Here is a 22,356-nt window from a genome sequence, read left to right as displayed (position 1 = left end):
TATACAATATTTATCAACTCCTCAATTCTAATCTATCTTTATGTTCTATTCTAGATCTTCGTGTCGTTCTGCGCGAAGTTCAAGTCGGCGGTGAACGATAACGAGCGGCGACGAGCCAACGAAGAGCAAGCGGCCGCGAGACGACGAGCCCGGGACGCCGCGGCCACTAGAAGCAAGCCTGGTGAGTGTTGCGACACTGAATTGTTGCGACTTCCCGTAACTTGGCAAGAGATGGCGCTAGTGATGGCCTGAATCACGGTATTGAAGTTTTCTAAATATCTTGCATACATATTGTTAAAAAGCTCAGAAGGGATTTCAAAAATTAATCAGCGCAACAATCTTTATCCACAAATTTATCACACTTATTGAACAAAATACATTGTAAAAATCAGATGATATTTTATAACTCAAAGCAAAGATAGAATATTCCAAAAATGTAAAAATAGAAAAAGTATTCAAAAGTGACGTAATTTATCAACGACCAGCAATTATGTGATCTGTACATGATCTATACAATGTGATGCGACTTTTACGATATTTAATATAAAAGCTTTGGAATCTTTGATAAAGACCTGTTACTAATGAATTCGGAGACTACGCTTTGAACCGTGCAAACATAACTTACTACGATGGAGGATAAGTTGTCATGTATAGTAGAAAGGAATCAAACATTAAAAGGTCAATCTTTTATTGCAAAATTAAAAAAAATGTGAAAAAGAAACATAATTAATATAATTGACTTTAACTAAAAAAAACAGTGGCAATGATACTAAAACCAATATGAAGTTAGGTAACAATATAACCCATTATGGAAGATATGAGCCAGAATTAATGACTAAAACCATTTTCAGGTGGAAGCATGTGCAGCACTCCGGTGTCTGAGTGCGAATCTCTCATGGAGTCCCTGCTGCTGGACATCCGGAACGGTCTGGGCAGGAGGTCGCTCAGGAAACCTCATGATCATTCACCATCGCCTGGTAAGTGGTGTACTTAAGTATTTTTTCTAGTTTTTATATGGATGAGCGTTCTTTTTTGTATGACGGCCTTCCTTATGGGAAAGAAAAGGGTATCTAGTTTTTTTAAGTGCTTTTTTCGTTTTAAGAGGAGGATTAAGTTTTTTTTTTAAAGTTGGATTAGTTCATGGGAGATTTTTATATAAAATTGTATTAATTTTTGAAAATACTAAGTCATTCCGGTTCATTTTGGAAATCTAATATTTTATCGCTTTTTTTAATTCGCTTTAGTATTTTTGAGTAAGTTCAGGAGGTTTGCGTTATATAAGTCACAATGTATTTTATTATTTTGTATTTAATATTTTTGTGTTGTATATAACTAAATAGGTACTATTTTCTTTGTCTAGATGTGACCCCAACGGGAAGTCTGCGTAGACGAAGTCGGGCAAGTCCTGGAGATGATGAAGAAGGTTTATTGGAGTTTCTGCGCCACTCGTCGCCCGCTGCGAATGATCTGCGCGAGCGTAGTGCGTGGGGAAGTCTAGGTATGGCTAAGTTGAAATTTTATGTATTTCGTAGCTGGTTTACGATTTGAAACTTATTTATTTCGTGTGTGTGGTTCTGTGCTGTAGGTACTATTGTAATTTGTTAGTTTTTGTTAGTTACAAAAAATCTATTTCAATTACAAGGCGGCGAGATAGCTATACTTATCAATGTCTTCTAGTCTTAAAGATATTGTTTTCGTGCCAACTGACTGAACAGTATGGATTAAAACGATCGTCAATATAAACAATATGCATCTTTGCCTAACGAAACATTATCCTTCTAGACCGGTCGTGGTCGCGTCGCGGGCCGGCGCGGGCGCGCTTGGACGTGCCGGAGCGCGAGCGCGCCGCCGAGCCCGCGCCCGACCCCGTCACCCCCGAGCCCGCCGCGAAACCCAAGTACGTACTTTATCTATACATATCACTGTTAAGGCCGTTTGTCCGCCACCGTCACCGGGCCGATACCGAGAACGAAATTATTTGGAACCGATTTTAATATGACGTGACGGCGATAGTTTGTCCACCGCAACCGATATCGCCGATTTATTTTGTTCCAGCTGTACTCGAAATATCGGCTCGGTGATGGTGGCGGTAGACAAACGGCGTAATAACGCTATTTATTTACTTATTTATTTAGGACTACCAATATAAGATACAGCAATGACTATTCACATGTACTTATTGTCTCCTTAGATATTTTTTGAAAAACACTATAATTTCTATATATTTGTTTAGCGCTTAAACATTGTGAAATTACCACGGGAGAGCTCTAAAATTGTAATAATTACAATCACACGCAAAAGTTTTTACGCATATGTATATAAAATTGACAACACAAGAATTTCAGCCAAACTTCTAGTCCACTCTGAATATTGATACGAGTCGCATCGCAATAGCAAATTATAGATACTACTCGACCAAGCAACTAGACGAACCGGTGGAATGTGGCCTCCTTCCTCGAGTACCGCCCCATGCCCCGCTTATATCCTAGTACTGTTCGAAGCTAAACTCTCACTCTCACAATTTACAAATAATAACTGAATTATATTTTTGTTTAATGTTTGTTATTATTATCAGTTTTTCTATTAGTGTGTGTTAGCTATTGTTTCTTTGTTATTTAGTGCGTCATTTGTTTTGACGCTGCCGTGTGTTAAGACAACATCAAAATGGGAAAAGATAAGACTATTCATAACGGAGAGCGAACAATGATATTGCGATTTTTACGTTTTACATTATTTTTTTGTACTCATAGTTTTCGTAACAGTCGTTAAAGTATAAATTATTAGCAATTTATTAAAATTTACATTTCACAGGTATAATCAACATATCAACATTTCACAACAAGTTATTATTTATAGTGCGATTGACGTTACGTTTGACATTCGTCTACTTAGCTTGGTCGAGTAGTATTAGCGAGATGATCTCGCCTACGGATACCTAGCTGCGTTAGTGTGCCCTTACGTTGCTGCGGAGTATATGGTTGTGTTCGACCGCATTGTCTCTCTGACTACACTTGCGCGCAACAACTATTTTTTTATAATATAGGAGTAGCAGACGAGCATGTAGTCCACCTGATGGTAAGTAGCTTTTGCCGCTCATGGAGACCCGTAATCAACACCAGACAGGATTAAATATTCCTACTTGAAGTTGGCCACAGATGCACCACTGCCCCTGAGGACTAAGTTGGAACGCCTCGTATAAATGTCTCCTACCACACCCTTCAAACCAGAACACAGCAGCGTTTAACACTGCTGTGTTAACTTCAGTGGTGAGTAGAAGTTTGGTGCGGATTATAGCTAACATAATTATATTGACAGAGAGTGGCGCACGAAGATCGAGTGCTGGCTGCGCGCGAACAGTGCGGAGGAGGCGCGCGCGGCGGAACTGCGGGAGCGCGCGCGTCGCCTGCAGGCCAACCGACGCTCCTTGGAAAACGACTCCGGTGAGACTTTGTTCTGATTCGTTCAGGCACAGTATAAGTATCTGTATAGATCCTTATACTGTGGTTCAAGCGAAGGGTGCAAAAGCGTGGGCGCATTCTGCGATTGCGTTATGTTCGCCCAGAGGACGCCGAACGGGCCAGGCAGCGCGCCGATTCCACGCGGAGAAGATGCCAAGGGCGTAGTTAGCGCCCCCAGCGCGGCGTCCCTGTAATCCCGGAATCGGAATAGGGCTACGGTATCCCCTGCCTGTCATAAGAGGCGACTAAAAAGGGCTTCCGGAAGACGCTCGAACCGCCGAGGACGGCCACGGGGGCGGTTTAGTCCCACATAACCCAGTGTCGTTCCTACAGCGTCGATCACCTTTTGAAGGTTGCCTTGTGAACAAAAAGTCTTGTGGACTTTGTGGAGCTTGGGAATATGTTTGTATTTAGTGTGGGTTTTAACCAAATTGTATGTCGGACTTTAATCAATATGGGTTTAATAATTTGCACTTTTAGCAATATCAATTTTGAAATTTTCCCATGCTAAAATTGTTTTTGACACCATTCAGTCAATATTTATGTTGAAGTACAACTGTATGTATCATTTCATGATCGTATTTGGCGACTAACTTATTGTAAAACTTCAATCTTTAACCTTATGTTACTTTGGATGAAAAATTGAATGAAATGAATGAACATTTGTTGTTTCTCAGAGAGCGAACGAAGCACGACCCTGGAGCCGCTGCCGGAGGGCCGCGGCGACTGGCGGCCCGCCGTGCTGCCCGACAGCGACGTCGTCAAGGCCATCGAGACCGTCGAAGGTAACACCACTTTACGTTGTTGCCCCCCCCCCCCACTCCCCCCTAATTATTTTTATTATGTTAGAGTAGCACACACGCATGTAGCCCACTCATGGTAAGTTCCTACTGCTGCCCATGGACATCTGTAATTAACTCCAGATAGTATTGGATATTCCTACCTGAAGTCGGCCACAGATGCGCCGCTATCCCCGACGACTAAGCTGGAACACCTCGGAAAAGTATGTCGCCCTTACAACATCCTTCATACTACAACAGCATTAACCACTGCTGCTATTGGGCAGAAATAGCTGTGGTGCTTGTGCTGCCGGAGTCGAACCGCTGAGAGTTCCACCACTTTTAATATACGCTTGTTAAATAATGAATCTTAAATTATTGTGATTATTAAAATATAAACAACACAAAATTATTTTTTGCAGATGTACAACCTCAAAAGAAAGACAGCAGGCTACCTTGGAGAAAGACAGAAGAAAACGAAGAGATGAGAAGGCTGAGACGACAAAGATCCCGACAGCAGATAGAAGTACCCCAACCCTTAGTGTCAATCTCGGAAGAGGAAAAACGAAAATTACCAGACATAAAGGTTACTGGCGTTAAAGACACGAGACCTGAGAAGACAGACAGGGTTGAAATAGATTCTGACAATATAGAAACACCCCCAGTGCAAAGGAAGATGTTTAACCCTCCCCCAGAACGAGAACCATGCAGAAAGTTCCAACCGGCTGTACCCAGTAAACCCGTAAGCGAAAAGGCATCAGCCGAAATGAGAGACCTCTGCCAAGAAATATTAGGAGACGGCCAATTCGATAGGTTCTCAGCCGCTAGAAGAACAAGAAGGTATAAACGAAACACAGATACAAGTTCTCCAGAAGAAGAAAAGAAACCAGAGAGCCCATCAGAGCTGCTAGCAGAAACCCAAGTCATAAGGCCATCGAAATTAGACGTCCAAGCTTCATACCCGGTTGAGACGCCCAAGGAAGTGGCAGTAGCGAAACCAATAGACGAAGTTGTGAAGGATGAAAAGGAAAACCGACTAAAACGCTGGCAGGACAGGCTAAAGAACCAAAGCACAGATAAAACGCCAACCAAAGATAACAAATCCGTACCGTACTCCAGAATGAGGAGGCAGACTTCCATCAACCAGGAGGATGTCCAGAAAGCGATACGAGAGCTGAAGTCACCCACAGAAACACCGACAGGTGTGTGGTCGAGAAATGCGTTTAGGAAAACAATGAATCCGAAGATCGAAAAAATTCAGATACCCGCAACTCCAAGTACGGAAAGAACCACATCTCCACGTATACCTAAAGTGAAGAGCGAACATGAGCTGAACGACGAAGGTTTTGAAGAAACTCAAAGCCTAAACTCTGAAAGTGCGTCTCAGGGGGCGTCGTCAGGCTGCAACATCGACTGTGAATCCCCAGTCCCGAAGAAATCCCCAGATATCCCAAAGAAAATCGCAACCAAAGAGACCAAGCCGCCGCTCCGTACCCCAGTAGACCCGAAGCGGTCTTTCGGGAAGCGAGCGAGCTCGTTGAGAGTGGAAAGATCGGCTTCCCGAGCCTCGTTGCGCAGCTCCAGGAGTTCCTTAAACAGTTCTGCGTCGATTGCTACAGTAAAACGAGCCCCAGCGCCAGTGAAGCCAACACCCAAGCCGATCCCAAAGCCAGTAGTCCGCATGCCGGCATCCCGGTCTTCTTCCAGCGGGAGTTCTATTGGAACCTCAAGGCCGCCTGTGAATTTGAAGACCACGAACAAAACCTCCGGGTTTATGAGGCCAACCCAGGCTTCTAAAGGCAGGGGCAGCCTCACCCAAACACCAGTACGAGCCAGTGTAAAATGAACCAAAAATGTTGCGAGAACTTTTAAGCCATACTTTCTACAGATAAGAAATATACTAAGTATGGCAAATGCGTAGGCATTAATAGTATTAATTACAAAAATATATTAACCAGTGAAAAAAAATTATTGGAACCTTCAGATACAATAGGTGCTCGAATCTCATCGGAAAAATCTGAAGTTTTCAATGACTGATTATATTTTAATTAAGTTATTAAAATTTTAGATCTGTCTTTTAAGTTAGGTACATTGAATTTGCATTATGATGTGTCATAATTGGGCCCGTACGTAATTTTTACGAGATTTTTATTTGTAAAATTGTTTTTTTATTGTGCCACGATTAAGTACGGGTATTTATATACAGTTGTATATCAGTGTTTGTAACAATTTGGTGCATTTTCCGGGTCGCTAGATGGTTCATGTCAAAACTAGTCTTAATTCATCCTTACATTAAGAATTCAATTTATCTTCATTCGAAATTTTCCGTCCAAGCACAAAAAGCACTTCGTCTTTATATTCAATTTTAAAGATTTTAAATATTATCGAAACTATGGCAACACTCACAATCCCCTGAATTTGCACTTAAGTCATTTTATAAACGAAATACCTACTAATTTCTATTTCATAGCGTATTTTAATCGTAAGTATATTATATTTTTATTACAAAGACATAGTTAAATGATCTGATTTTTATACGTAATACACATATTTTATAGATCTTGAAGAGTGTACGTCACAAAAATATATGCCCACAGAGTAAATAATACTACTTAAGTGTTAACAACGATGTTTTATTGTATGTGTTTATGTTTACTAAACGGAATACAATAAATTTATATACGACATATATTGCTATTTTTATTTTTCATTACATTACATCATTTATCCTGAGCTATTGTACTTGGTTCATTTATTTGGTGATCTTATAAAACAGAATATGTTGAAGAAATAAATAATAAACTTACAAGCTATATTCATATACCTAAAATGTATATATTCATATATCAAATATTTTACAAACATAATTATAAGAATTAAATGATCCCTTCTGTGTTTGACCCTGTCTTTTAATCTTTCTTTCTTTTTCTCTCTGTTATCTTACCACCTGTTTCAATATATTTTAGCTTCATTAGCTTCATTTACAGACATAAATGAAATCAATAGCAAGGTACCATTTTTTAATTTTAGATCTGCGATAAAACTGAAATATTGACAAATCTAAATATACTAATATGGCGTATATTAGTATATTTAGATTTGTCAATATTTCCATTATCACTTATAGCTATAACATCACAATTATATGAGATTACACAATTCACATTTTTTATCTACGAATTATTTATTAAAATCAATCGTAGCTCTAGACCCTTATTCAGCTACTCGAAAATACTTTGGAATTGTTTACCAGTTTGTTACTTCTATTCAGATTGTAAACAATAAGTTACATTTGACAATATACTTCAAAAGGAAGATACTGTGAACGTGTATGGTGCCGACATTACATTTTTATGTGCTGACCGTAGACATCTGTAACTAACTCCAGGTGAGATAGTTCTTCTTACAACTGTTACCCCTGGGGACTAAATTGCAAACCTTCATATTGTCATCTCTGCTTAGCATCCTTCAAACCAAGATATAGCAACAAATAGATGCGAACTACCAAGTACCATAGAACCCGATTCAGTTGATATCAGTTACATTGATAAAGTACGGTATTGTCAGTCATCCCAACCCCTTCAACTATTTATAATAACCCTCCATCAACCAATTCTTTGACTAAATCGGTCATTTTCTTCTTACATGCTGCATTCGTAGTGACAACTGGTTTCACGAGGGTGCCATCATGAGATTCCGGTTCTTCACTCTCCTAAAAAATTATGGCTGTTAGCATGGAATTCTAGGAGGACTATTCTAGGAGGAACTGATATGGATATATTATTTAATTTTAAATACTAATTAACAATAGGGTACGGCCTGGGTACTTACCACTGGTTGATAAAGATTGGGAGCCTCATCACTATCACAGGTCATAATGTGATACATGTCCAGGGCTATGCCCAGCCCAAACTGACTGCTGCGCTTGAACTCATCCTGTAACCTAGAAATTATAAGACTTCCTTAGTTATTCTGTACATAGTTATTTCAAAGCTATGACCAATTGTATTGTTTTCGTATAATGTAAGAAGCGCACTGCAACCGGCAAGACATTTATGTTCATTATTGTCCTAAAATCGCGTCAAGGTTCTCCATGTATATCACCATTTTAGTGGGTAAGATTGAGATCTAAATCTTATATCACTTTGGTCCTTCGAGCCAGATGAAAACTCATAGCTTACTGTAAGCTTAAATAATAAAAAATAATACTTTCAGACATTCAGTAAATTGTTACGAACAGATAACTCACATGGTATTCAGAGCTTCTTTATCCAGATACCCGCTAATGGTGCCATCGCTCATTTCCACCAGCCGTCGATGGAGCTCGTCTCCATAGTACTCCAGGAGCGAGGCCATGTGCTCAGCCCTCTGCTCCCGCTCCAGACAGATGTACATGATGTACGCGAGATCTAGAGCTGGAGAAGCATATCGCGCCACTTGGAAGTCCACCATGTACATCTGGTGAAGAATTTTAGTTTAAGAAGATGTGTCATTCATTGATCTTAAAAATTGAAATTAATATAACAAGCGTTTTCATTCAGAAAGTTTCAAGTTTCAGGTAAAATGTTGCCATAACACTTCTTGTGAAATCCTCTATTTTCCTAGATTTTACTGGAAAAAAAATAACTTTATGTTTCTGGTACCACGCCAAAAATGAAGAGACATTTTTCATATAAAGGGTTGGTTCAAGATAAGAAATTAAGCGTTGAACGTCATGTGCTTGGTAGACAACTCAAAACTTACCTCAGCAATATCGCCATCGGAGTATCTAAACAAGAAGTTGTTCGTCCAGCAATCTCCATGACAGATAACGGCGAGAGGTTCTCTGGGAGCCACCAGCTCCATCATGGTCTGGAAGAAGGTGTCCAGGTTGCAGAAGTTGCGCAACTTGTCCAGGTACAAGTCCCTATCTTCTGCGTCTTTTAATTCTTCTTCCACGAGTGCGATAGCATTTCGCGTTGCCTCCACATAGTACGTTTTGTAGTAGTCCACGTTTTCTGGCAAGAAAAATACTGCAAACAGAACATTTATGATCTTTCATCAACCTGAAAGAACCCCAACATGAGTAAGAGGTGTGTTGAAGAAGTTTAAGATAAGTCAGGCTCCACAGCTTTTTAATCGCGTAGTTTTGTTCTTACCTATCATTCCTATGCAAAACTAATAAATACTGTAACAAATCCCTTCAGCAGGAAACTGATTCAGGTCACTTTAAAATGACTCACTACGACCTCACGCTGTGCGCTGCAGCTTAATTAGGTAACGAGCTGTCAGCGTCACTGCGCACGTGTTTTCGTGGGGTAAAAAATAAATGAGATTGACTAGACCGAAATGAAGGATAAATGAAGAGTAGCGACCGATCAGTGTCACGGTATCGGTGAAGTTTCGGCCAAAAAATATGTTTTGGTCGAAGTTCCAGTTCCGACCAAAAATCGAAAATTTTTGGGGTTGAATTCGGCTGTATTCAGGAGTTTGAAAAACAGGTGAATCTTGTCTACTTCACCTTTGTTTTTATTTCTTGCATTACCACTAAAAATATAAACTAATAGAGGTAAGTTGCCTAAATGTTTCTACTAGTGAGTAGTAATTTTTCTCATTCTAAAAAAGTTTCGGTTCCGTATTATATTATCCATCTAGATTACAATAATTATTTAATCAGTTACACAATTAAGGTCTTACCCTCAGTCACACCATCCTCCAGTAGCTCATAAAACGCTTCAGGGTCATTACACTTCATGGCTAACGAGAGAGCATGGAAGTGCGACAACTTCTTCAACGCGAAGTAACACTGCTCAGTGCTGAGGCCCTGTCTCCTGTCCGGCATTACAAAACCCATCTGCTTCAGATCCTTTAAGATCACCAAATCATTCTGAGCTAAATAGCATTTTGGTATGGATTTGAAGGGATGAGTAACGTTCTCCCATTGCGCTTGAAACTTTTCCATTGCTGGCCATATCTTGGTGTAAAAGGCCACTTCATTGCAGAAGAGCTCATCGCTTTTGAAGGCCTCTCGTCTCAGTATACTTTCAGGTAGACATTTGTAGATTAGGGAACCTTCCCAGGGTTCCTCTGTCTCGGCAGAACCATCAGGTTCGGGAAGTTTTCGTATCCCTTTCAGCGTTATACGGTATACCATAGAAGTGTAGTTGTCGCCTCTTTTAGAGCCAGGCGCACCCTGAAATTACGCTTAAATTATATCCTGAACATAAGAAATGTGTCTTGAAAATTCTTTATTTATTTACAAAATTTTGCAATATGTTTTTTTTTTACTCTCGCAGTGCCCTCATTCCGCAATTAGTTATGTAGCTCGCAAAATATGGATCATTAAAATGTACTTAATAATTCAAATTTTGCTACTCATAAAATAAATGTAAAAAGTAAATTAGTCTCAAAGTAATGAACACAAAATAAAATTATAAAACATAATTTCAGAATCTAGTTCTGAAAAAAACATAATTTTGCTATTATTATTGGACGTAAGTAGAGACATCTTTTTATTGTTTTTCGTACTAAAATTTTAATTAGTTGAAACGGAACGCAAATGTGCCTTTTATTGTGATGTTCATTAAAATATTAACCTTTAAAAGTGCTGGACAAGGGTAGTATTAAGTTTTTATTTTATTATAATATATTTGTAATTATTGATTCCGATTAAAATTATAATGATTTACAGCCATAAGTTATATGACAAAAATAAGAACAAACCTGAAATTCCTGTATAATGACATCCGGATAGTCTTCCCTTAAGAGGTCCTGTAGGAATTCCAGTGTGATCGACGTCATGACTAGCAGTCGACAGATGGGTAGCAGGACACCGAATGCACTGACATACCAAATAGGCAACGGGAATAATCGCTGATTAGACACTGTATGAGCATGATGTTGTTTTAAATGAGGAATTAATGGTTAAATAAAAAAATATATTTAGGATTACAAATTGGGAGTAAATTTTATCTTCGCGATCTTATACTGAAAATTCTCGTAACGTAAATGAACAAAACAATCAGTAAATGTTATAACATTGTTGTAAAAAAATGCTTTTCAATTGCGAATTTAGCAATTCATAAATACTTTAGCGTCAGTTTTATAAATATTGAGACATTTTCTGTCTGTATTCCTATTACCATTAAATATGTGAAATCTCCTTACTGGTGTTTTATAATTGAATTGTAGTACCCTCTAATTCGAAATCACGTGGTAACAAATATTTTCGTTCAGCTTAATTAACCTGTTGTAATTTTCAATTCAGATGGTCGTTATGGTGTTAAAACCCTACATAGCTGATAACCCTCACTTGATCAATGTGCTATGGTAAGTATTAATCCATTTGATTTAAATCATAGATTTATATAGCAGTGAGATAGCATTAGGTCGACGATATGACTGAAACCTGGTCACCCTATGCACGGGAGCCGCGATTGAATTGTTTCAGGGGGGTCCTATGATTGGATGATACCGGTTCTCTCATCTAAAAATGTTTTCGCCCTTCCTCCTTGCGCAAGATCGTTCCTGTGTCATTATCGCAAGTAACCTGCGTCATTTTATTGCAATGCAACGATACTGTGAGAATTCTATGATTGCAGCAATCAGTGTGAGAAACAGTTTATTTTTCGCTAGGAACTCAGTTATAAGTGATACATTTCCTATATCATTTATAAATTTAAAGCATTTCACGTTGCGGTAAAAATATAGGTATTCAATATTTTAAAATATTTTTGAGAATTATCGATTGGTTTCGTTTCATCGGTTCGACTTTCGAATATCGAAATAGGCGGTATACATTTTTATAACTCATTTTTAGGTTTTGGCTACGCAAAAATTTGTGAACTGCAATATCAACATCACTTTAATATCAAATGAACCGTAATATTATCAAAGTCAACTACTATTATTTGTCAGTGAGGATGTAAGTATTAAGCAGTTATATTATAAGAAAAACCTTCTGCACTAACAAGTAGAAAATTATTATTATACTTATATTCTGTATAAATCATTATCTTATAACAAGACTTTTTATTTATAATTCATTTAAAATATACGTTCATATGAAAACTTAACAGAATTGATTGCAAGATGAGTCCGTTAAAAATGGGTTTTAATATTGTGCTATCAAACGAGTACACATAACAAATGAGGTAAGTACAACGAATATAAACGGAATGTTTTTAATATATGTAGTTACTTTTATTTATTTATAAAACCTATTTTATAATACAGTCTTTGATAGAAATCATGCGTTAATTGGAACGTTTTGCAGTAAATTTGACATTCCCTCCATGATTTCGTGTCGTTCAAATTGTTAATTTATATATTACCAAAGTCCGTATTTTGTTCTCAAAGATCCGTTTTTAGTTATTATTCATTCATTACTTAATAATAAATAATATAGTAAGCTGGAAAAATAATCACTAAATTAACAAATTTAACAATAGAGCGTTGAAAAATACATGAATATTAAAATACGATGGGTTGAACTATTTAAGTATTTGAATGTGTCTTCGTTTTTTAACTGTCAGTCAGTTAGACCAGTCGCTTCCATTTCCAGTTTTTCTAGGTTGTGTATATGAATTTAAAGTGTTCCAGAAAAAGTTCGTTAGTCCGGTGTTTCGTATTTTTTTACTATTCTAATTAAGATTGATAATAGATAAATTAAAATGCCCGTTGACCAAATCCAATACTCCGAAAGATATAATGATGATGTATACGAATACAGGTAAGTAATATAATTTTAAATTTCGTAATTGGTTCTTATTTAGCTCGAAAAATGCCTAATTATGCATTGGAATTCATTGCACTTTAAAGCCTAAGAGTTTTGATATTCAATGAGACCTGATTTATATTTTTTCACTATAACATATGTGTGTTCAGAAGACCTCCACGAAATTTAAATTTATGAAAACATTTTATTTTTCATCCTTTTAGGTAGTTCAATATCACATATATATTAAGCATGTACTTATATTTGATAACGAAGCCAGCCACTTACATCATAATTGCTAACATTGCACACATATTGCATTATGCTTATCTGCACACCTTATATTTCTAATTTTATGATCTTAGTATTGGTGTTTAAAGGCAGTTACATAATTACATAAATATTTTATGCATTTATTCATTCACTGCATTCAAATTTGATATTATTATGACTTATTATATTTTCTGTTTTCTGCTTTTTACACTCTGATACCATAAGAAAATAATGTAAAACAAAGCAAAATTGTATGTAAATCTTAATATCTAGTATAAGCCTCCTAAAATAATATGCCTATCTAATATGTAATATTCATTGTATTGTGACACTCACTAACATGCTTGAAAAAATGGTTATTTTCTTTTACTATGCATGAACTGAATACACCTGAAAATTATTTAAAAACAACAGGTTTACTAAAGATCACTAACCTTCATACATTCAGTAGCATTTACAGTCAGTGAGAAAATATTTTACTCATGTAAAAGATAAAAGATGTGGCTATATTATTTACTTTAATTATGTAATTCCAGGCATGTGATCCTGCCTCCGGACATAGCCCGGTTAGTCCCCAAGTCACACTTGATGACGGAGACTGAATGGAGGAACCTTGGTGTCCAGCAAAGTCCTGGCTGGCTACACTTCATGGTCCACAACCCGGAGCCGCATGTCCTGCTCTTCCGGAGGCCTAGGACCAACCAGGCCTCTAACAGCATCACAACTAACACAACGTCCACCGTGAGGGTATGATGAAGACCAGAACTTGCCGCAGTTATTGGTAATAGTTGCCTTAGCTTGGTGCTTAGATATCTGTTATATACTCAAATGTATTTATGGCCTGTTATGTTGTATTTAAGAATTTAAAACTTATTGGCAAATATAAAGATATAATTTCTGCAATATATGTGTAACATGTTTGAACAAATGATGTATTTTTGGCGTCAGTTGCAATTTACCATACCAATTAACTAAGTAACTAAAGGTATATTTATGGAACCCTTTATTGTGTCAACATAATGAATAACTCGTAGTAGTTATTCTCATAGAATACCTAATTTCTGTTGAAGAATGTGGTAAGGAAGACAAGACATCCCACTGCTACTTCTTTATACACTGTTAAAAAATCAGTTTAACTTCATTATTATTACAATAATCATAATTATTATAATAATTATTATTATAATATTATTATAATAATTACCTCCATTCAATCCTTAAGTTTCATAAACAATTGAAATATATTTTTTTAAATGAGCGTCACAGCTTGTTCCATTCTAATTAGAATCTGTGTATGTAATTTGTATAAATTTTGGTACCTTTGTAAGGAAAGAACAAATAACTTTGAAACCATGCTTTTTAAATAGTGGAACATATATCATTACATTTGTAAAATGTAGTCATTTTTATAATATGAGTACGCATGTAATCTATGGAATTTGTGACAAATGGAATAAGTCTGACCATTCAATCATTTCTTATCATTGATATGATATTAGGTGAAATAAAATTAATTATGCATTTGATCGGCGAGATTTTTTCATGGTCATTAGATATTAATTAATTGATCCATCAACCTAATTAAAAAATACTGAACATTCTAATAATATTATAAGTAAATCTAACCAGTCAGATGTGCTAATGTCCCTTTAGGGTACAGGTCCCTTTTCATAAGCATGCTCCACAATACTGCTCTAATTTATACTAATGGTTTCTCCAATATATAAATGATGTAAGAGCAAATACCTTACATGCTAGAAAAATTCATTCAAATGAGAGCTGCCTGTAATTACCTTTTACACCAAATCAAGTGGAAGCAGGGTATTTAATGAAATTTATGGTAATTACATTTAAAAAAAGTAGTGATTGCCTTCTGTTTGAAACTCAGCAAAGAAAGTTTTCAAAGCCTTTTAAAATATACTTTTGTGGTCCATGAGCTAAACTTTTCTTCATTTGAGAGACATGTCCAGCATTGGGATAAAAATGGGTTGATGACGACACAAACTAGTTTGGTTTTGTTTAAATTCATTGTTCAAGTTCATTGTAATTCCAAAGCTGCATTATAAATATAAGCCAAGTGACATTATTATCAATAACTGTCGTATTTACGTTCACTGATTAAAGTTCAAATAATATTTTAATTTTATGTAAATATCAAAAATTATATGGATTTTACTAAGCACGGACTTGTATAAAGAAAAACTAAGGTTTAGTTAAGTTTTGTTTTGAAGCTGTACTTATATGTACTTTTTATTTATCAATATATGTAAGACCAGATAAGCTCTTGTCAAAAATAACTGTGTGAAGTTCTTTCCAAAGATTACTATGATGTCAAGGTGTTAAAATTTTGATAACCATTCATTCATAAGAGAGATAATCATAATGTAAACATTTAATTTGTATTCTTATCTTAGTTTTTTTAATAACATCCCTACATATATGAACTGTAAAGAACAAAATGTTCATAAGTAAAGATTTTACAGTTCAGAGAATTTGTCAAAATTCTTTATGATTCTTGGAGTGTTCGTCATACAATGAAGTGCATACTCCAAGTATTGATTTGTTTTTATAATACTCTGAGTCTTTCTGTTCATTTTGTTGTAACATTTGTTATTCTCTCACTTTTTAGTTCACAGTATAAATTTTAAACCTGCTAGATGGCGCAACCTGTCACTCTAATTGTTGCCTATTGTAAAAAAAAAACTAATTCGTGAAGGTTTCACTTATGTGCCTGTATTTGTCTAAAATATAATATAAAGAGCGTTTTGTTATATTTAAAAATGTAACTGCTTAATTTTAAATTACATATTATGGCTCATTTAAATATGGATTAACGTCCTTTTTCTTATCACGCGGGTTTTTGTCCACGCCCGGATCTGATCTGCATGCGTTTCACTTGCATCCTATCGTTTCATAGATGATGACTCGCATGGCGAAGCCGTCACCATAGCAGTTTGACGCGCAAAGGGTTCCACTCTCGATCCCCAGCCAGACGGATTTGAATGAAGAATTTTGATATCTGTTCTGGGTCTGGGTGTTGGTCTATTCTCTTTGTGTGTGTGTGTGCGGTTGCGAGTGTAGAAAGCGTTTTTTAACAGATATTTTTCATGTCATGCGTGTCTCACGCACGAGTATTCATGCATGCGAGTCAAATTCGCGGAATATAAACCCGCGCGATAGAAACGACCTTAAGGTAAAGTGCTGTTACATGGAATTGTATGTATCCTTGACTGATTAATGTAAAAGGTTTAAGAGACAGTATATAAATATTGTTATGGTTATGTTATATTGAATACTTATTGTAATGGAATTGCAAGCTGATGAGCTTAGTAGGAGGTATACATTTATATGGTTAATAAAATAATTTACAAAATTATCTTTGTTTTTCTCATCTTTTTGTATGTTTTTTTTCTGTAATTATATTAAATGAGACTTCTATAAAAATGAAAAACGTGGTACTATGCTGAATGTTTATTTGGATTTAACTTCTAAAACATTATAAACACAGTAAAATATACAAATAAATGCGGAAGTAGTATATTTTAATATATAAACTTGCCAATACGCATTAAAAATAATATCGAAACAGAAACTATATGTATGTACTACGAGTTAAACAAATACAATAAAATTATTAACAATATATTAGTGTCGATTTAATAATATTTTTCATTCGTTAATTAATAAATTGTGCTTTTTCTTTTCTTATAATCTATATTAGCCAAATTAAAAATAGTAATAGTATCGAACCGCTGTGGAACGGAACGGGAATAACAACGCGTTGCCAATGTTGCCATAAAAACTACCAATTTAATGGTAAGTTTATATTTACCGCGCAATAAAATCTACCAAGCCAAACCCGCCATATTTTCGTTGTAACATTTAGTGTTGACACACTTAAAAATGCATTAAATGTAGTAGATTTTATTCCAACGGTAGCAAATCGGCTAACGTCGAAGAAAAATGTAAAATAACCTTGATATGGTTAAATCGGAAGTCCTTAATGTAAAAAGTTAGCGTCAACAGTTTACTTAACATTCGTATAAAAGTCATCTCTCCAATATAATCTTATCTAAAAAGGTAGGCGTCATCTTACAAGTAGACACACGATACAAAATGTCCGAACATACGAACGAGACATAAAAACTGTCACATTCCATATAAATACTAGAAGAAACGTGGCATGCCGTTGTAATAGTGAAAAAGTTTTGGATAATAGTTTTATAGTCGCTAAGAAGAGTTCCTACTTCAGACCTCAATCGATAACAGAAATGTCTACAACATTGCATCAAAGCTGGATTATTCATATTTTCTCTAACGATACAATTCTCGATAACTCGTTATATATATGCAACATACACAATTAACATGCTCGATATTTATTTGGCTACGTCTAATATCTACTCGCAAAACCGTAACGAATTGATTAACTACGGCCTCTCCGGCATAATATTGTACGATGAATATCGGGATATCCTTTATCTAATTTAATGATACTTTCCACTAGAACGTAGGCCCTATATAGGATCGCTCGTTAAGCCTCCGGTCGCATTTTCTGAGCGCGTACAGTCGTGTTACTGAGTAAATGAGTATTTACTTTAACATTTAAAGTGGAAGAACAAATTGACGCGACTATTAAGTGTAAATAAAACTATTTGTCCCAAATATACTATGACACAAGTTAAAATTTCTATAAGATGCACTGTTATAATCAAAGTATTTTTTTTTTACTAAATATCTTGTACCACAGAATGTGAAAACACTTAGTTATGTAACAATATTATGTATAAAAGTTATTTTAAAACGAAAAAGTTTAAAACTAATAACAATGTTTTAAACATAATTAAATAGGGATTGCACGTTCATTGGAGTAGTTTTGTTAACATACTTTCTCAAGTTTTTTCATCTCTTTGACGATAACAGTGCGTCGTTTGACAAAACAAAACCAAGTGCGCTATACACGCTACACATTGCTATTAAAACACGACCTCCATGCATCCAAAAACGTCTCAAAACAGGATATTTTAAAGCTAACATTGTGATATCATTAAAGCTTACAGCTTTTATTCCAAGCGGTCAATATCGATCGATTATCGATCATATTAATAAAATAGATGACATTGCGCTTCTTTTTACGTGACATTTTATACACGTGCCCGTTTTTACAGCATAAAATGATATGGCAATTTACAAGAAGTGATATGATAGTATAATGGAGATTGTACTAATAGATATGTACTTAAAACGATTAATAAAGGTAAGTCAAGTGTAGAATTTGGTACATTTTAAAGTATAAATGCTCGTTACATTGTCTTTTTCGTTGATTGCGGCACGCTGGCAACACTGTCGGGGTTACCGCATGGTAAAATGGTAGGAAACGTTTGAGAATAGTAAAAACACAGCCGAAGAAAAATAGACTCCTAATTTAAGACGTTCTTCTAATATAACAGATATTAAATTGTGGTGTTGCTTACTAAATTCACTGCCTTTATAATTCTCGAACAGTTTCGAATTAAGTTTTTATTTCCATTACTTATTCAATAAGTCTGTCTCGAACTATTTACCTTTATCAAGGCAATCGTTACATATGTCTGGATCTTGTCTACACATTACATGACTTAGAAAAAAACTAGGAGTCTATACATTACTTCAGCTATGGTAGAAAATAAAGGTAAATGACTCAATCACGATACGTACTGCAACAATGGCATGCCCTTATCAATACAATAAGCGTTGCATACGATTATCGTCTGTCGAACCCTTAGCTAGCAGAACTGAACTAGTACCTTATGAAGTAGTCTTTAGTACTGTGAGTGCCCTACATAATACAAAGCCCTATAAAATAATAAACTAATAACATTGTACTTTTGCTACCTATTTTAAATTTATCTTTATTCAAATCAAACCAAAAAATCGTCACTAATATTGGACAACTTAAATTTATATACAATTAAAATCATTAAATCTGTATTAATAAATAATTTTGTTACAGTTTTATTACTAAAAAAAAATATTACTAATTTACTTTACAATTTAACTGGCATCTACATTGAACTGAAAAAGACATCAAAATTACAAATTTATACATATTTACTGTAAAATATTATAAGAATTAGGTCTAGTTCAGCTCTCCACAGCTACATTTGGCTTCAATCCTTATATACCTTGAATATGCAAGGATTAAACTCCTATTTGTCGAGTTGTCGCAAAGGTCAAGTGAAGCCCGGTTCGTTAGTAATGTGATGAAGCCTCAGAACATTTAGAATTATATTTATTTACTAGTAACAGTACTATTACTTACTGGTGTTAGTAATTACTAGTAGGTACTGGTAAAAGTCGGTAATTAATAGTTGCTACTTTTAGTAATTACTAGTAATAGTAAATCTAGTAATAACTAGTATTAGCGACAATACGACCCTAAATGCTCAAAGGATGAAGGTTAGTGCTTATGTACGTAAGGCGGAGTTCAAATTGTGCAGGTATTGTTAGTGATGAGTCGAAAATTAGTAGAGTACAGTATTGGCCAGCGTAACTTGAACCTTGTTCACATTCATTATGACAATTCAGTTGACATTTGACATTAAATGTTTTTTTTTAAATACAAATATGGCTTTTAGTTACGCTATGCCAAGCAAGGGTCATAGACACAAAACTAAACACGTGTTGTGACTTTAAAACTAGTATTTTTAAGACTGGCAAAAGGAAAGCAATACCATTGCAGCATTTATTTGGCCAGTGTTGCCAGAGCGCGCTTCTAGGGGAATTAGCTACCACAGATTACAAAGGATGTGTGTAGGTAGCTGTTTTCCCGCGTAGACTTTTGAGTATGACTTGCGAATACGATATTTCCAAATATGTTTTCAAAAATTAGAATGACTTGTGCTCGTTAATATTTTTTGGTTCTATATATTATAACAGTATTTAAATGGTATTAGTTCAAAACAATCGAATCGAATTAATATTGCGTAATCAAAAGTCCTTTAAAAACTTTTGGACAACAGCATTAAAATCATTTTAGGGTCAGTAATTAAAAAAACTAAGACGGAACGTTTCATTCGCAAGTCGTAGCCCAAAAGCTTGTTTCAGCACCATGCGTGTTGCTGATGAGCAGCTACTCCTTGTCTTCGGCTGGTTTTCCGTTGGTGTACTGCGGAGGCTCTGCGGGCTGTGGTTGGTCCTCCGTCATCACTGACACCAGCTCTTCGACTGCACGGCCTAGGTCATCTGGAATTAGAAATGAATTTTGTGATTCACACAAATAAAAATTACATTGTATTTATTATCTATTTGAATTTGTGACGGTATAATATAAACTGTAGCGTTTTACGTCCTTGGCTTCTTGCTTTTCAGCCCAACTTAATTAAGTTACATCAATTTGTGCCATGGATGTGTTCATTACACAAGTAAGGCAAATTGAAAAAAAAAAATGGAAGGAAATTAGAGTTATGACAGTTTTTTTATTGTTGTATTATTTTAAATTTTGACATCCATTTGGATGGAGGTTTAAAAACATAACAGTTATTGTAAAATATGGTACATATATTGTTCAAAGAAACAGTTGGTCATGTCACCATTTTATACAGTCCTGCGTATGTTTAGATATCTACATAATCAACACGCGGGGCTATTGAAGAGCGAGGGAATTAAGGTTAATTACGTTTAAATTATGTACACAAAAATATAATTAACCTATTAATTCTATAAAAAATTATTACCTCACGGTATACGTCCTGTTAGGTTGGCGTTAAAAGACAAAAACATTAGAATTAATTCGATTTGACAATACAAAAAATATTATCATGCCAAATTCATGCAAGGCGAAAAAAAAACAATCGTAAGACGCTGAAAGACACCTGAACAAAAATAATATGAAAATACAAACAACACCTAAATCAAAATCAACATGGATGAAAAAAAAATCAAAACCACAAGCTCCTAAATGACACAAAAAACAGCAAGGAAATTAGCTATTTGTCAGCTGTAGGTAATTGTGTTTATGATAGGTATGTATGGCAAAAACGACGAATGAACTTTATTGCAGTAGCGCTACAACAAAACGTTAACCAAACAACACACGACACTATAGGAGGGTACATCACTATGAACTATTGTCCCCGCGCAAGTAATTTAAGTTATCTTATAATTTTATACTAAATGAACTGTATTTTCATAAATATTACTGAAAAATAATAAAATTTTGAGTACCTATATAAAATAGATTCCTTTTTGTTTATTTGAAAACACTGAATTATAGATTCAGATTATTTATTTAAATGTGTATTTTTAATTATACTTCATAATTTGCATTGTTGTAGTTGCTTTCTTTCAATTTTTGTTTCATAAAATATAATGTTTAATAAAGATTTTTTTCAAAGTCGTCGAAACTAAGTAAAGACATTAGTTCCTGTAGTAAAAAAAAAATACGCAATATACCCGACTTCTCAAAGAGAGATCATAGATAATCTCTTCTTAGGGTAGTCGGTCGGTTATTTTTTTTTTAATTTTTAGCTTATTCTACAAAATTCTAGCAACACTTGCGGGGAACAACAGCATGGTTTAGGGAAGGGGCGGGTAGGGGTGTACCTGCGCAGTGCATGAGCGAGTGCACGGCGTGCGGCGGCGGCGGCGGCCGCTCCTCGCGCTCCGCCGCGCGCCCGCCATCTTGTGTCGCGGGGACAAAATGGACGACGCTCGGGTTAATTACATTTTACACTTATACTGACTAATAGGGGACGAGTTTCGTTTGATAAATCAGGTCTTACATTCTAGTCCTAAATCTTGAAGTGAAGGTGAAGTTGTAGAGATTAGTTTAGATAGGTTTATTTCTTTAGTGACAATAGATCGTTTAATCATTTGCACACAAATATACGTATATTTCATAAACAAACAATAGGGAGTGTCGTCTCCATGACTATGAATTAACTTAACACTTAATGTGACATACATTAGAAGTCTAAATTTTAAGTAAACTATTTGTTTCCCAAAAAAACGTCTTTCCCAAATTTATGTAATTCCTATTTAAAATCCTATCTAAATTCCTGTTTATTCCTATTTAAACTCAATCCCTTTTTAGATTTTTTATTAATTTCTCATCGTTTTCCCGAAGTATATTAATAATATAAATGACTTGAACCTTTTTTTTTAATTTCTA

General features: G+C 35.4%; 4 protein-coding genes across 4 annotated transcripts in view; 2 read left to right on the top strand and 2 right to left on the bottom strand.

Annotated features, from left to right (window-relative positions):
- form3 (FH2 domain-containing protein formin 3) overlaps positions 1-6,926 on the top strand; it is a 116,261-nt gene extending 109,335 nt beyond the window's left edge. The window contains exons 19-25 of the mRNA XM_073076980.1: positions 55-181; positions 852-977; positions 1,361-1,498; positions 1,783-1,897; positions 3,316-3,440; positions 4,136-4,243; positions 4,660-6,926. Coding sequence (XP_072933081.1) covers positions 55-181; positions 852-977; positions 1,361-1,498; positions 1,783-1,897; positions 3,316-3,440; positions 4,136-4,243; positions 4,660-6,083 — 2,163 coding nt within the window. The 3' untranslated portion in view covers positions 6,084-6,926. The remainder of the gene's footprint in view (positions 1-54; positions 182-851; positions 978-1,360; positions 1,499-1,782; positions 1,898-3,315; positions 3,441-4,135; positions 4,244-4,659) is intronic.
- Positions 6,927-7,352: 426 nt separating this feature from the next.
- Positions 7,353-11,091, bottom strand: LOC140745243 (uncharacterized). The gene is made up of 6 exons (XM_073076979.1): positions 10,940-11,091; positions 9,914-10,409; positions 8,981-9,249; positions 8,487-8,695; positions 8,069-8,180; positions 7,353-7,949 (listed from the first exon to the last, which is right to left on the bottom strand). The coding sequence occupies exons 1-6, from the start codon at positions 11,015-11,017 to the stop codon at positions 7,827-7,829; spliced, it is 1,287 nt and encodes a 428-aa protein (XP_072933080.1). The 5' UTR covers positions 11,018-11,091; the 3' UTR covers positions 7,353-7,826.
- A 1,649-nt stretch (positions 11,092-12,740) lies between these two features.
- LOC140745242 (cyclin-dependent kinases regulatory subunit) lies at positions 12,741-14,108 on the top strand. Its single transcript, XM_073076978.1, has 2 exons — positions 12,741-12,947; positions 13,742-14,108. Exons 1-2 carry the CDS (start codon positions 12,889-12,891, stop codon positions 13,956-13,958), a joined length of 276 nt encoding a protein of 91 aa, XP_072933079.1. The 5' UTR covers positions 12,741-12,888; the 3' UTR covers positions 13,959-14,108.
- Positions 14,109-16,661: 2,553 nt separating this feature from the next.
- LOC140745602 (dystrophin, isoforms A/C/F/G/H) overlaps positions 16,662-22,356 on the bottom strand; it is a 630,858-nt gene continuing 625,163 nt past the window's right edge. The window contains exons 63-64 of the mRNA XM_073077541.1: positions 21,789-21,866; positions 16,662-20,429 (exon numbers count right to left, since the gene is read on the bottom strand). Coding sequence (XP_072933642.1) covers positions 20,317-20,429; positions 21,789-21,866 — 191 coding nt within the window. The 3' untranslated portion in view covers positions 16,662-20,316. The remainder of the gene's footprint in view (positions 20,430-21,788; positions 21,867-22,356) is intronic.

This window comes from Epargyreus clarus, unplaced genomic scaffold (assembly GCF_041222505.1).
Source record: "Epargyreus clarus isolate Ecla_fem2 unplaced genomic scaffold, WU_Ecla_fem_2.2 ptg000010l, whole genome shotgun sequence".
NCBI lineage: Eukaryota > Metazoa > Arthropoda > Insecta > Lepidoptera > Hesperiidae > Epargyreus > Epargyreus clarus.
This window is presented reverse-complemented; position numbering and strand designations above follow the sequence as displayed.

Coding starts and splice junctions, on each gene's coding strand:
- LOC140745243 (XM_073076979.1), bottom strand. CDS start 11,017: ATGACGTCGATCACACTGGAATTCCTACAGGACCTCTTAAGGGAAGAC. Junction 10,410..10,939: donor TCATTATACAGGAATTTCAG/GTTTGTTCTTAT, acceptor GCGTAATTTCAG/GGTGCGCCTGGCTCTAAAAG. Junction 7,950..8,068: donor CCAATCTTTATCAACCAGTG/GTAAGTACCCAG, acceptor ATAATTTTTTAG/GAGAGTGAAGAACCGGAATC.
- LOC140745242 (XM_073076978.1), top strand. CDS start 12,889: ATGCCCGTTGACCAAATCCAATACTCCGAAAGATATAATGATGATGTA. Junction 12,948..13,741: donor GATGATGTATACGAATACAG/GTAAGTAATATA, acceptor ATGTAATTCCAG/GCATGTGATCCTGCCTCCGG.